Source organism: Catharus ustulatus, chromosome 6 (genome assembly GCF_009819885.2).
Source record: "Catharus ustulatus isolate bCatUst1 chromosome 6, bCatUst1.pri.v2, whole genome shotgun sequence".
Lineage (NCBI taxonomy): Eukaryota > Metazoa > Chordata > Aves > Passeriformes > Turdidae > Catharus > Catharus ustulatus.
The window spans coordinates 5,338,407-5,353,643 of NC_046226.1; the positions used below are offsets into that span (position 1 = coordinate 5,338,407).

Here is a 15,237-nt window from a genome sequence, read left to right on the forward strand (position 1 = left end):
TCCTGAACCGACTTCTGGATATCAGCAAGTGCCTGCGCGTATGTGTGCTGGTAAAATGCGTCAACCATTTCATTGTGGGCAACCAGAGGCTGCCTCATTACATCCATTTGCCCCCAGACATTCAAGCTGCTCCGCCATACAATCTCTTCCATCAGCTGGCAGAGGAACCGGCCGCCCATACCCAGGCGACATATGAGTGCCAGATTCTGCTAAAGCGGTTCAAAAGAATCCTTCTTGGTGGGCAGTGAATGAAGGCGCCAATGCACAGAGCTGTGCTTGTGCTGCTCACAGCTGGCAGCAGAGAGACACCTCACAGAACAAATTTGGTGCTTGAAGGAGAAGAGGGTGTGAGCAAAGGCTCTGGCCAAGGTCCCACAGCCCCTGCTGCCGCCTCAGCAGGTGGAGGGCCACAGGAGAGTTTATTCCACCTCCTTGTATAATTTCATTTTCCAAAGAAGGCACCCAGATCTGCAGAAAACCCTGCTGGAATTTCCACACTCCTGAGCATGTGCATGAAGAGAGAACATGCCATACATGCAGGTCCAAAGTCAGCAAACCCCACTTTTAATATGCACTTGTGCTCAGCCATTGATAAGCACCACAATTTAGAGCATGAAAGAAGCGGGAATGTGGGTCAGAAAAAGAAGAATGATACAAAAAAGACCAAGAGGAAAAGTCAGCGCTGCTTGGCTGGCATCACTCCATGGACAGTGTCTCTAATTGTCCCTGCAAGGGACACCTTTAGGTTCAGCATTGGACAAACTGTCTTGGAGCTGACCTGAAATTGTCTTTATATAGGAATTGAGATAGGTTTTTTCATAGATCTATATATAGTATATACCTATTATATCCTGTGAATTGTATAAATTGCCATATATATAGTAAAATATGTTAAAACAAAACAATATATTAATATAAATATTATCAAAGATATGAAATATGTAGTTATTATATAGTTATTATAAAAAATAATTCTGGAGAGTTTAATACGTAGTTATGTTTAAATGATAGTAGATTACATATTAAGTGTCACTATCTACTGTGACACGTTCTAATGCTCTTAGTGCTTTTATGTCTGGATAGATTTCCATAAAGTAGATGCATGTATAACATATATGACATAAATAGAGATGCAATATAGTCATTATATATTAATAGAAGTATAGAATTTATATTATATATCATATGTGTATAATATATCACGTATATTAATGTTATTGTTACATACAAGTAAAGCCATATCTAGTGTTGCACTCTGCTGCAACCCATATTTGTGCTCTAGAGTTACTGCATTTCTGAGTGGACAGCTGGAAACTGCTTTGATCTTGTTTCAATAAAATACAATATATCAGAATCAGGATTGTGCAAGACATTGTTGATCTCAGTCCAATCGACAGCGTTGGTAAAAGTCACACACTGTGAATCTGGGCTCTTTAGCTCTCTGCTTCAACTCAACCTAACTGACAATGCTGAACAGGTTCTAATGGGAAATTAAGGCCAGCTACCCCAGCCCCTGTGATCACAGAATCCCAGAATGGCTTGGCTTGGATGGGTCCTTAGAAATTGTCTTGTTCGTGCCTTGCTGCCAAGGACAGGGACACCTTCCACTAGGCCAGGATGCTCCAAGCCCCACCCAGCCTGGCCTGGAGCACTGCCAGGGACGGGGCAGCCACAGCTTCTGTGGGCAGCGTGGGCCAGGAGCTCAGCAGCCTCAGAGGCCACAATTTCCTGCACACCTGCAGCCTAAGCCCTCCCTGTGGCACTGGGAAGCCACTGGGCCTGGCGCTGTCCCTGCAGGCCCTTGCAAACAGCCCCTGTGCAGGTGTGTGCAGGCCCGGGCAGGCAGTGAAAGGCTGCAGGAAGGTGTCCCTGGAGAAGCCCTGGCAGAGCCCTGGGGCCAGGAGTGCCACCATGAGGGCAGCAAGCGGGGCCTGGCACGGCCGGCGGGGCGGGAGGGCACAGGGCGGGCGCCGAGGCCCTGCCAGCTGGAGCAGGAGCTCTGCAGTGCGGGCGGCACAGAGCCGTGGGCTCCCGCAGCTCTGCATCCCTCACGGCTGAGGCAGCTGCCCAGGCACAGCCGGCTGGGGACACGCGGCCACCCCGGGGCCACCCGCAGGGGGACCCTGCTCTGGGGCCAGGCCAGGCCGCAGCAGGGAGCGCCCATGGGGCTGTGCCCGGGGAGGGAACGGCTCTGTCCAGGGACAGGGCTCTGCCAGCAGGGACAGCAGGGACAGCAGGGACAGCAGTGCCGGGCACAGGGACAGGGGGACACGTGGCTGCAGTCACTGTCAGCAGCACACAGGAACCTTCTCACTCTCTACAACTCCCAGACAGGACGCTTGGGCTGGGGCAGGTCAGGCTCTGCTCCCAGGAAACAAGGGACAGAACGAGAGGGAATGGCCTCAAGTTCTGCCACGGGAGGCTTAGATTGGGTCTTAGGGAAAATTTTCTTCTTTGGAAGGTTTGGCAAGCACTGGCACTGGCTGCCCATGGAATTGGTGCAATTGTCATTGCTTGAGGCACTAGAGGAATGTGTGGATGAGGCACTTGGGGACATGGTTATGAGGTGAACTTGTCAGTGTCAGGTTTGTGCCCTCTGATTTGATGGCAGGATCAAATGTGGGCATGACACAGCCCAGGTGCTGGCAGCTGGCTGAGATGACTCAAGCCATACAGATGACCATTGCATGTCAGTTTGCACCGGTGCTGGCAGCTGAGCCACTGGCAACAGGCCACGTTACCCTGCTGCAGAACCCTTTTAGGGTTACACTGAGGCAGGGGAGGGGGGTTGGTGGCTCTCCCAGCTCCTGTGAGCAAGGTGAGAAAATACAAAGCCTGTTTCCCATCTAGCCCTTGGACTGACACATGGTAACAGAGGAAAGACAGAGGTAAAGGCAAAATTTTGAGATCCATCTAGGCAGCACCAAGATGGGTCCACTCAAATCCAGGTCACCAGCATTGAAAATGTCACAGGTTTTCCTGTAGGGGAAAAGGCTGCACACCAAAGACAGCACAAACCCCAAAGCCAAACACTCATGTTTGAATTTTCTGTGATTGATGGCTGAGAGAAGCTGCTGTGCAGTGCTGATGGTCTCTTCACTGCACACTCCTCATCCTTGATCGTCTCAGGGCTTCTACAAAGCCAGGTGAGGGTTTCTTCCTGCTCTTGCCTGTGCTGAGACCAAACAGCCTTGGGGTGCCCAGTGCTGTTAGCAGGAGAGCTGGTGAAGGTCACTGCAAGCCACGCAGCTTTCCCCTCCAAGGCTCCAGAGGCACAGGGGCACAAAGCTGTAGCCCAAGCTGGATTGGTGTAGCACTTTGTTGAGCTTGTCTGTCCTGTGGCATCCCTCCTTCAGGCCAGCCAGTGTAAATCTGAGCTGCTTTCACAGGGAATTCAGGGTTTGCCCAAACTGGGGCCTTGCTGCAGGCAAATGCCAAGGAAGGGCTCTGACTTGTGCTGCAGGTGCCATGGAAGGCCCCAGAGCAAGAGGCCATTTCTTGTCTGGTGGGACCCCCTCTTCACAGTCTGGCCTTGCAGTTTAGCAAAATCCACGTGGACATGTGGGGACATTCCAGCACTGACTTTCACTCCAAACCTTTCCATTTTCTCATAGAAAAATTCTGAATTTTCCTTCTTTGTGGTAGGGGATGGATTCCCTCTTTTGATGTATTTGGCACAAAGGTTCTCCTTACATGCAAATGCTTCCAGGCAGCCTGAAACACATCTGCCCACCAACAACCCCTTTTGTCCCACTGGATCATGTGAAGCACAGTGCAAAAGCAGCACCGTTCACTCCTGTGAGAGGAGCTGGATTCACAGCCCAAGGGCCTGACACTATGTAGATGGTCCCTGTGTCTAGCTGTGTGGGGGTGCTTCCATTAGTGCAGGGAACAAACAAAATGACAAAGGAAAATGACCTGAAGTTGAGCCATGGGAGGTTTAGATTGGATCTCTAGGAAATATTCCTTCAACAAAAAGTATATTATGCTTGGGAACAGGCTGTTTAGGGACAAGGCTGAGTGCCCAGCCGGAAAGGTTTCAAAGTCATGTGGATGTGACATCTGGGGACGTGGCTGATTGGTGCAGTAGGAAGCGTTCAGTTTGCCATTGGACTCTGTGATCTTCAGGGACTTTATCAATTTCACTGACTCCAAGACTGAGGTGTAGCTCAAGCATGAGGAGTCAAAGCTTAGACTCAATGATCCTCAAGGCTGCCTTCCAACATGGATATCTATGAGATTGTCAATGGAGGACAGACGAGAATGAATCCAAAAGAAAGAGCAATGGCAGATCTTTGAAGAAGCTTCACTCAAAGGCAGCCTTAACCAGTACACCAGGGCCACTCTAAAGGGCTGAGCCAGGTTGGGGACAAAGGGTGGAGCTGGTTGGGTTGTGATGTGCTGTGACACCTGTGACATCACAGGGGACATGTCACAATGGGGGCAGCTATGCAAGGCCCCAGCAGGTAACACTGGCCCAGTGTTGCTTGGGCAAGCGGTGAGTGCACACGTGGTGGGGAGGCTGGGCTGGGGACAAGGGCTGGGACAGAAACGCTGCCCCCAGGGCTGGGTTCTCCCCCTGCATGCAGGGACAGTCCCTGATGGGAGAGCCTTGGGCAGGCCACCATTCTTCTGCGGCTGCTGGGGCAGCAGGACAGGCGTTGCTGCCTGCCAGCTGTGTGGGGCCCTGTCCTTCCTGCCCTCAGATCCCTCAGCATTCCCATCCCTGCTGCCCCCACTGCTCGCTACCTCCCTCACAGCCCCACTCAAGGCCTTCTCTCCATCTCCCTGCAGACCATGAATTCCATTGTGCTGCTTTTCGTGCTCTTGAAAAGCCTCATCCTGTACCCACAGCTCGTGGGTGATTCCTGGGATGAGGAAACACGTTTTCGCATGGAAGTGCGTGCAAAAGAGCTGGAATGGGAGAGGATTCAGCAGGAGCTGGAGGTGGAGAAGCTCACCCCGAAGCAGGTGCAGATCCTGCAGCTGTCAGCTGCTGCTGTGCTCGTGTTCCTTATCTCAGTGCTATGGCTGATGGGGTGCAAAAGGAGCATGAGGAGAGAAGGCCACGAAGAAGACGACAATGAAGAGGAAGTCGGCAATGTTGCTGCAAATGGAGACGATAATATTGAGAATGAACTTGTCAATGAAGCTGCAAATGCAGAAAACAATGATTTTGCATGGGCAGTGTATGAAGGTGGCAATGATTTGGACGATAACACTGGAAGAATTCTAATGGAACGCATACAGTGGCCGGTCCAGGAGCTGCAGGCAGGCTGCGAGTGGTCAAAGAACCTCATGGATAATTTTGCACTTTACTTTGGACACGTGTTAGCAAACAGCTTCTACCCAGGCCTGCAACGAGCCATCGGGGTGGGCAGTGCCTTTGAAGGTTGGAGTCCACGTGAGTAGGATGTTGTCTACCAGGTGCTCATTCCCATGACTCCTCCCCAAGGCCACAGCTTCCACCTGGAGCTGGACTCTGCAGAGGAGAGGCACGTGAGGAATTTCCGTGTCCGCGTGCAGCTGGAGTGCACCTGCACCAAGGAGCAGCAGGCTGAGGGCATGCTGTGCTTCCTGCACCACCCTGAGGAGGAGCTGAAGAGCAATCAGGATCCCAGCCTCCTAGACACCCTGTGCACCGACTCCTACCTGGATGTGCAGAAAACTGCCCGCTGGTTCTACCAGCTGGTGAGAGCCATCTGGCCAGCTTTGCCTCAGTCTCACAACTGGCATTTAAAGCTGCTGCCCTCCACACGCTCCTGCCAATTCCAGGTGACATCTCGTAGAGAAAGCTTCAGGATTGAGATGTTCTTTGGGGTGCGCAGAGGTGACTCAGACATCTTTGTGAGCAGCCAGCCTAGAGAGGCTCACACCCAAAGCACAGCCTGGCCTGAGACCTACGCTGTGGCAGAGGCTAAGTTCTTCCAGTACATTGCTAGGCAGGCCCCCCATGACAGTTTGCACCTGAGATGCCTGCAGTTCTTCTCCCGTCTTCTGCTGGGCATTGGCTTTTCCACCTACACCATGAAAACCATTGTCATGCACCTGCTGAACACCATTCCCATGTCGCAGTGGAGCAGGAGACATTTCCTGAGGCGATTGATTGATATCAGCGAGAGCCTGCGCTTATCCCTGGAAGTGAAACACCTCAACCACTTTATTGTGGGCAACCAGAGGCTTCCTGAGAAGATCAGTTTGCCCCAAGATGTTCAAATGGCTGAGCCACCCAATCTCTTCCACCGCCTGGCGATGGATCCGTTTGCCCACTCCCAGGGCATGGAGGAGTACCTCGATCTGCAACGTCGACTTGTAACAGTCCTCAAACCTGATGATTGAAAGAGATTCCCCTGCACAGAGCTGTGCTTGTGCTGCTCACAGCTGGCAGCAGAGAGACACTTCATAGAACAAATTTGGTGCTTAAACAGAAGAGGATATGTGTAACGGCTCTGGCCAAGGTCCCACAGCCCCTGCTCCTGCTTCAGCAGGTTGAGGGCCACGGGAGGTTTTATTCTACCTCCTTGTATCATTTCATCTTCCATAAAAGACACCGAGATCTTCATAAAGCCCTGCTGGAGTTTCCCCACTCCTACGAATGCATGTGAAGAGAGAACATGCCGTACATGCAGGGCCAAAGTACCCAAACCCACCTGTAACAGCATTAGTGTCCAGTCTTTGAGAAGGGCCCAAATTTTGAATATGAAAGAAGCAGGAATGTGGGACAGGAAAAGGAAAAAGAAAGAGGACAAAAATGACCAAGAGGAAAAATCAGTGTTACGTGGCCAGGATTAGTCAATGGACATTGTCTCTCCTTCTCCCAAGAAAGGACACCTTTATGTCAGCATTGGAAAAACTGCCTTGAAGCTGACCTGAAATTTTATATATATAAGAATCTAGATTTTTTTTCATAGATATATATATATTTAGTATACCTACTATATACTGTAAAGAATATAAATTTATCATATATATAGTAAAGTGCAACAAAACAGAACAATACACCAATATACATAATATCAAATTCAAAAAGATGTAATTATTTTATCCCGATAAAAAATAATTTGGGAGAGTTTAATATGTAATTATGCTTAAATAATTATAATAGATCACATATTAAGTGTCAAGATCTGTTGTGAAACATTACTACGTTCAGTTAATATTTGGCTGGAAGGACTTCATAAAGTAGATGTAATGGTACATATATAACATATATATTATAGATGCTATAGACATGTATTATTATAGTAAAAAAATTAATATTTTATTGCATAGGTAAATTATACAGTATATATATGATATTATTTTTATATACAAATAATGCCATATCTAGGGTCACTATCTGCTGTGACCCATATTAATGCCCTATAATTAGTGCATTTATTAATGCCCTATAATTAGTGCATTTATAAATGGCAACCTGGAAACTGCTTTGATCTTGCTTCAATAAAATACAATATTGCAGAATCTGGATTGTGCAAGTCTCTATTTATTTTCCAGACCTATAGTGCTGGTAAAAGTCACACGCTGTGGATGTGGAGTCGTGAACAGACTCCTTGAACTCAACCAAACTGACAGTGCCGAACTGGTTCTCATCAGAAACTGAGCCCAGCTGCCCCCAGCCCCTGTGATCACAGAATCCCAGCATGGCTTGGCTTGGAAGGGTCCTTAGAAATTGTCTTGTTCGTGCCCTGCTGCCAAGGACAGGGACACCTTCCACTAGGCCAGGATGCTCCAAGCCCCACCCAGCCTGGCCTGGAGCACTGCCAGGGACGGGGCAGCCACAGCTTCTGTGGGCAGCGTGGGCCAGGAGCTCAGCAGCCTCAGAGGCCACAATTTCCTGCACACCTGCAGCCTAAGCCCTCCCTGTGGCACTGGGAAGCCACTGGGCCTGGCGCTGTCCCTGCAGGCCCTTGCAAACAGCCCCTGTGCAGCTCTGTGCTGGGCCCGGGCAGGCACTGAAAGGCTGCAGGAAGGTGTCCCTGGAGAAGCCCTGGCAGAGCCCTGGGGCCAGGAGTGCCACCATGAGGGCAGCAAGCGGGGCCTGGCATGGCCGGCGGGGCAGGAGGGCACAGGGCGGGCGCCGAGGCCCTGCCAGCTGGAGCAGGAGCTCTGCAGTGCGGGCGGCACAGAGCCGTGGGCTCCCGCAGCTCTGCATCCCTCACGGCTGAGGCAGCTGCCCAGGCACAGCCGGCTGGGGACACGCGGCCACCCCGGGGCCACCCGCAGGGGGACCCTGCTCTGGGGCCAGGCCAGGCCGCAGCAGGGAGCGCCCATGGGGCTGTGCCCGGGGAGGGAACGGCTCTGCCAAGGGACAGGGCTCTGCCAGCAGGGACAGCAGGGACAGCAGGGACAGCAGTGCCGGGCACAGGGACAGGGCGACACATGGCTGCAGTCACTGTCAGCAGCACACAGGAACCTTCTCACTCTCTGCAACTCCCAGACAGGACTCTTGGGCTGGTGCCGGTCAGGCTCTGCTCCCAGGAAACAAGGGAGAGGACGAGAGGGAATGGCTTCAAGTTCTGCCACAGGAGGCTTAAATTGGGTGTTTCTCCTCTGGAAGGGTCAGCAAGCACTGGCACAGACTGCCCATGGAATTGGTGTAATTGTCTTTGCTTGAGGCACTTGGGGAATGTGTGGATGTGGCACTTGGGGACATGGTTATGAGGTGGATTTGCCAGGGTCAGGTCTGTGCCCTCTGACTTGATGTCTGGGCCTGTGTGGGGTGGGACACAGCCCAGGTGCTGGCAGCTGTGAGCTGACTCCAGCCATACAGATGAGCCTTCCATGTCAGTTTGCACCGGTGCTGGCAGCTGAGCCACTGGCAACAGGCCACCTTACCCTACTGTAAAAACCTTTTAGGGTCACACTGGGCCAGGGGAGGGAGGTCAGCGACTCTCCCAGATTCTGACAAGGTGAGAAAAGAGAAACCCTGTTACCCGTAAAGCCTTTGTACTGACACATGGTAACAGAGGAAAAGACAGGGGCAAAGGCACAATTCTGAGTTCCATCAAGGCAGCACCAAAAGGGCACCACTCAAATCCAGGTCACCAGCATTGAAAATGTCACAGGTTTCCCTGGGGGAGAAAAGGCTGCACACCAAAGACAACACAAAACCCCAAAGCCAAAAAGCAATGTTTGAATTTTCTTTGATTTATGGCTGACAGGAGCTGCTGTGCTGATGGTCTCTTCTCTGCACACCCCTCCTTTTTGCTCCTCTCAGGGTCTACAAAGCCAGGTGAGGGTTTCTTCCTGCTCTTGTCTGTGCTGAGACCAAACACCCTTGGGGTGCCCTGTGCTGTTAGCAGGAGAGCTGCTGAAGGTCACTCTAAGCCACGCAGCTTTCCCCTCCAAGGCTCCAGAGACACAAGGGCACAAAGCTATAGCCTAAGCTGCATTGCTGTAGCACCTTGTTGAGCTTGTCTGTCCTCTGGCACCCCTCCTTCATGCTGGGCAGTGTCAATCTGAGCTGCTTTCACAGGGAATTCAGGGTTTGCCCAAACTGGGGCCTTGCTGAAGGCAAAGCCCAAGGAAGGGCTCTCACTTGTGCTGCAAGTGCCATGGAAGGCCAGAGAGCAAGAGGCCATTTCTTTTCTGCCAGAATCCCCTCTTCACAGTCTGGCCTTGCAGCTTCTCCAAATCCACGTGGACATGTGGAGTCATACCAGCACTGACTTTCACTCCAAAACTTTTCGCTTTATACTAGGAAAATTCTGATTTTTCCTTCTTCGTGGAAGGGAATGGATTCCCTCGGTTGATGAATTTCACACAATTATTCTCTTCACGTGCAAATGCTTCTGGGTAGAATGAAACTCTTCTGCCCACCAAAAATCCATTTTGTCCCACTGGATCATGTGAAGCACAGTGCAAAAGCACCACCTTTCACTCCTCTGAGAGGAGATGGATTCACAGCCCAAGGGCCTGACACAATGCAGATGGTCCCTCAACGGATATTGTATCTCTATGGGGATCATTATATTACCCTCGGGAACAAACAGAATATGAACAGAGGAAAATGACCTCAAGTTGAGCCATGGGAGGTTTCAATTGGATTTCTAGGAAACATTCCTTCACCTAAAAGAATACGAAGCTTGCCAAAAGGCTGCCTAGGGGCGTGGCAGAGTTACTATCCTCAGAAAGGTTTCAAAGTCATGTGGATGTGGCATCTGGGGATTGGTGCAGTAGGCAGGGTTACGTTTGCCATTGGTCTGTGTGATCTTCAGGGACTTTATCAACCTCACTGACTATGAGATTGACGTGTAGCTCAAGCAGTGAGGAGTCAAAGCTTAGATTCAATGATCCTCAAGGTTGATCACTGAGATTGCCAGTAGAAGGCAGATGAATACCAATCCAAAAGAAAGAGCAATGGCAGATCTTTAAAATGATTTATTCAAATGCAGCCTTAACTAGTACACCAGGGCCAATCTGAGAGACTGAGTCAAGGTAGGAACAAAGGGTGGGATTGGCTGGGTTGTGATGTGCTGTGACACCTGTGACATCACAGGGGACATGTCACAATGGGGGCAGCTATCAAAGGCCCCAGCAGGTAACGCTGGCCCAGTGTTGCTTGGGCAAGCGGTGAGTGCACACGTGGTGGGGAGGCTGGGCTGGGGACAAGGGCCGGGGCAGAAACACTGCCCCCAGGGCTGGGTTCTCCCCCTGCATGGAGGGACAGCCCCTGATGGGAGAGCCTTGGGCAGGGTGCCATTCTTCTTCTGCTGCTGTTGCTGCTGCTGCTGCTGGGGCAGCAGGAGAGGCGTTGCTGCCTGCCAGCTGTCTGGGGCCCTGTCCTTCCTGCCCTCAGAGCCCTCAGCATTCCCATCCCTGCTGCCCCCACTGCTCGCTGCCTCCCTCACAGCCCCACTCAAGGCCTTCTCTCCATCTTCCTGCAGACCATGAATTCCATTGTGCTGCTTTTCGTGCTCCTGAAAAGCCTCATCCACTACCCACAGCTCGTGGGTGATTCCTGGGATGAGGCAACACGTTTCCGCATGGAAGTGCGGGCAAAGCAGCTGGAATGGGAGAGGATTCAGCAGGAACTGGAGGCGGAGCAGCTCACCCCAAAGCAGGTGCAGCTCTTGCAGCTCTTAGCTGTTGCTGTGCTCCTGGTTCTTGTCTTGATCCTGTGGTTGATGGGGTGCAAAAGGAGCCTGAGAAGAGAAGGCCATGAAGAAGAGAACAATGGTGCAAATGAAGAGGAAGCTAGAAATGGGGATGCAAATGAAGACGCAGGTGTTGGAAATGCCGAAGAAGATGATGCCAATCAGGAGGAAGACGGCAACGATGATGGCAATGGACAGGAAGACGGCCATGTTGCTGCAAATGGAGAAGATAATATTGAAAATGTCAATGAGGCTGCAAATGCAGAAAACAATGATCTTGCACTTGCAGTCTATGAGGCAGGCACTGTTTTTGATGATAACATTGGTAGAGTTCTCATGGAACGCATACAGTGGCCGGTCCAGGAGCTGCAGGCAGGCTGCGAGTGGACACAGAACCTGATGGACAATTACGCACTTTACTTTGGACACATCTTATCAAACAGCTTCTACCCAGGCCTGCAACGAGCCATCGGGGTGGGCAGTGCCTTCGAAGGTTGGAGTCCACGTGAGCAGGATGTTGTGTACAAGGTGCTCATTCCCATGACTCCTCCCCGAGGCCACAGCTTCCACCTGGAGCTGGACTCTGCAGAGGAGAGGCACGTGAGGAATTTCCGTGTCCGCGTGCAGCTGGAGTGCACCTGCACAAAGGAGCAGCAGGCTGAGAGCATGCTGTGCTTCCTGCACCACCCCGAGGAGGAGCTGAGGAGCAATCAGGATCCCAGCCTCCTGGACACCCTGTGCACCGACTCCTACCTGGATGTGCAGAAAACTGCCCGCTGGTTCTACCAGCTGGTGAGAGCCATCTGGCCAGCACTGCCTCAGTCACACAACTGGCATTTAAAGCTGCTGCCCTCCACACGCTCCTGCCAATTCCAGGTGACCAATGGCAGAGAAAGCTTCAGGATTGAGATGCTGTTTGGGGTGCGCAGAGGTGACTCAGACATCTTTGTGAGCAGCCAGCCTAGAGAGGCTCACACCCAAAGCACAGCCTGGCCTGAGACCTATGCTGTGGCAGAGGCTAAGTTCTTCAAGCACATCGCCAAGCAGGCTCCCCGGGACAGTTTGCACCTCAAATGCCTGCAGTTCTTCACCCGTCTTCTCCTGGGCTTCACCTTTTCCACCTACGCCATGAAGACCATTGTCATGCACATGCTCAATGTGGGGCCCGTGTCACAGTGGCGCAGGAGACATTTCCTGAACCGACTGCTGGATATCAGCAGGTGCCTGCGCGTATCTGTGCTGGTAAAACGCGTCAACCATTTCATTGTGGGCAACCAGAGGCTGCCTCATTACATCCATTTGCCCCCAGACATTCAAGCTGCTCCGCCATACAATCTCTTCCATCAGCTGGCAGAGGAACCGGCCGCCCATACCCAGGCGACATATGAGTGCCGGATTCTGCTAAAGCGGTTCAAAAGAATCCTTCTTGGTGAGCAGTGAATGAAGGCGCCAATGCACAGAGTTGTGCTTGTGCTGCTCACAGCTGGCAGCAGAGAGACACCTCATAGAACAAATTTGGTGCTTGAAGGAGAAGAGGGTGTGAGCAAAGGCTCTGGCCAAGGTCCCACAGCCCCTGCTGCCGCCTCAGCAGGTGGAGGGCCACAGGAGAGTTTATTCCACCTCCTTGTATCATTTCATTTTCCAAGGAAGGCACCCAGATCTGCAGAAAACCCTGCTGGAATTTCCACACTCCTGAGCATGTGCATGAAGAGAGAACATGCCATACATGCAGGTCAAAAGTCACCAAACCCCACTTTTAATATGCACTTGTGCTCAGCCATTGATAAGCACCAAAATTTAGAGCATGAAAGAAGCGGGAATGTGGGTCAGAAAAAGAAGAATGATACAAAAAAGTCCAAGAGGAAAAGTCAGGGTTGCTTGGTTGGCATCACTCGATGGACAGTGTCTCTAATTGTCCCTGCAAGGGACACCTTTAGCATTGGACAAACTGTCTTGGAGCTGACCTGAAATTGTCTTTATATAGGAATTGAGATAGGTTTTTTCATAGATCTATATATAGTATATACCTATTATATCCTGTGAATTGTATAAATTGCCATATATATAGTAAAATATGTTAAAACAAAACAATATATTAATATAAATATTATCAAAGATATGAAATATGTAGTTATTATATAGTTATTATAAACAATAATTGTGGAGAGTTTAATATGTAGTTATGATTAAATGATAATAGATTACATATTAAGTGTCACTATCTACTGTGACACGTTCTAATGCTCTTAGTGCTTTTATGTCTGGATAGATTTCCATAAAGTAGATGCATGTATAACATATATGACATAAATAGAGATGCAATATAGTCATTATATATTAATAGAAGTATAGAATTTATATTATATATCATATGTATATAATATATCACGTATATTAATGTTATTGTTACGTACAAGTAAAGCCATATCTAGTGTTGCACTCTGCTGCAACCCATATTCGTGCTCTAGAGTTACTGCATTTCTGAGTGGACAGCTGGAAACTGCTTTGATCTTGTTTCAATAAAATACAATATATCAGAATCAGGATTGTGCAAGACTTTGTTGATCTCAGTCCAATCGATAGCGTTGGTAAAAGTCACACACTGTGAATCTGGGCTCTTTAGCTCTGCTTGAACTCAACCAAACTGACAATGCTGAACAGGTTCTAATGGGAAATTAAGGCCAGCTGCCCCCAGCCCCTGTGATCACAGAATCCCAGAATGGCTTGGCTTGGATGGGTCCTTAGAAATTGCTTTGTTAGAGCCCTGCTGCCAAGGACAGGGACAACTTCCACTAGGCCAGGATGCTCCAAGCCCCACCCAGCCTGGCCTGGAGCACTGCCAGGGACGGGGCAGCCACAGCTTCTGTGGGCAGCGTGGGCCAGGAGCTCAGCAGCCTCAGAGGCCACAATTTCCTGCACATCTGCAGCCTAAGCCCTCCCTGTGGCACTGGGAAGCCACTGGGCCTGGCGCTGTCCCTGCAGGCCCTTGCAAACAGCCCCTGTGTAGGTCGGTGCTGGGCCCGGGCAGGCACTGAAAGGCTGCAGGAAGGTGTCCCTGGAGAAGCCCTGGCAGAGCCCTGGGGCCAGGAGTGCCACCATGAGGGCAGCAAGCGGGGCCTGGCACGGCCGGCGGGGCGGGAGGGCACAGGGCGGGCGCCGAGGCCCTGGCAGCTGGAGCAGGAGCTCTGCAGTGCGGGCGGCACAGAGCCGTGGGCTCCCGCAGCTCTGCATCCCTCACGGCTGAGGCAGCTGCCCAGGCACAGCCGGCTGGGGACACGCGGCCACCCCGGGGCCACCCGCAGGGGGACCCTGCTCTGGGGCCAGGCCAGGCCGCAGCAGGGAGCGCCCATGGGGCTGTGCCCGGGGAGGGAACGGCTCTGCCCAGGGACAGGGCTCTGCCAGCAGGGACAGCAGGGACAGCAGGGACAGCAGTGCCGGGCACAGGGACAGGGTACACATGGTTGCAGTCACTGTCAGCAGCACACAGGAACCTTCTCACTCTCTTCAACTCCCAGACAGGACGCTTGGGCTGGTGCAGGTCAGGCTCTGCTCCCAGGAAACAAGGGAGAGGACAAGAGGGAATGGCCTCAAGTTCTGCCACGGGTGGCTTAGATTGGGTCTTAGGGAAAATTTTCTTCTTTGGAAGGTTTGGCAAGCACTGGCACTGGCTGCCCATGGAATTGGCGCAAATGTCATTGCTTGAGGCACTAGAGGAATGTGTGGATGAGGCACTTGGGGACATGGCTATGAGGTGGACTTGTCAGTGTCAGGTTTGTGCCCTCTGATTGGATGGCAGGATCAAATGTGGGCATGACACAGTCCAGGTGCTGGCAGCTGGCTGAGATGACTCAAGCCATACAGACGACCATTGCATGTCAGTTTGCACCGGTGCTGGCAGCTGAGCCACTGGCAACAGGCCACCTTACCCTACTGCAGAATACTTCTAGGGTCACACTGAGGCAGAGGAGGGGGGTTGGTGGCTCTCCCAGCTCCTGTGAGCAAGGTGAGAAAACAGAAAGCCTGTTACCCATCTAGCCCTTGGACTGACACATGGTAACAGAGGAAAGAGATGGGCAAAGGCAAAATTTTGAGATCCATCTAGGCAGCACCGAGATGGGTCCACTCAAATCCAGGTCAC

The 15,237-nt window shown here is 51.4% G+C and overlaps 2 protein-coding genes across 2 annotated transcripts; both read left to right on the forward strand.

Annotated features, from left to right (window-relative positions):
- Positions 1-4,797: 4,797 nt before the first annotated feature.
- LOC116997345 (inositol 1,4,5-trisphosphate receptor-interacting protein-like 1) lies at positions 4,798-6,339 on the forward strand. The gene is given in 1 exon segment (XM_042779375.1): positions 4,798-6,339. A coding segment is annotated over 1 exon segment (1,542 nt).
- A 4,553-nt stretch (positions 6,340-10,892) lies between these two features.
- LOC116997348 (inositol 1,4,5-trisphosphate receptor-interacting protein-like 1) lies at positions 10,893-12,539 on the forward strand. Its single transcript, XM_033061897.1, has 3 exons — positions 10,893-11,699; positions 11,793-11,891; positions 11,976-12,539. The coding sequence occupies exons 1-3, from the start codon at positions 10,893-10,895 to the stop codon at positions 12,537-12,539; spliced, it is 1,470 nt and encodes a 489-aa protein (XP_032917788.1).
- The last annotated feature ends 2,698 nt before the right edge of the window (positions 12,540-15,237 follow it).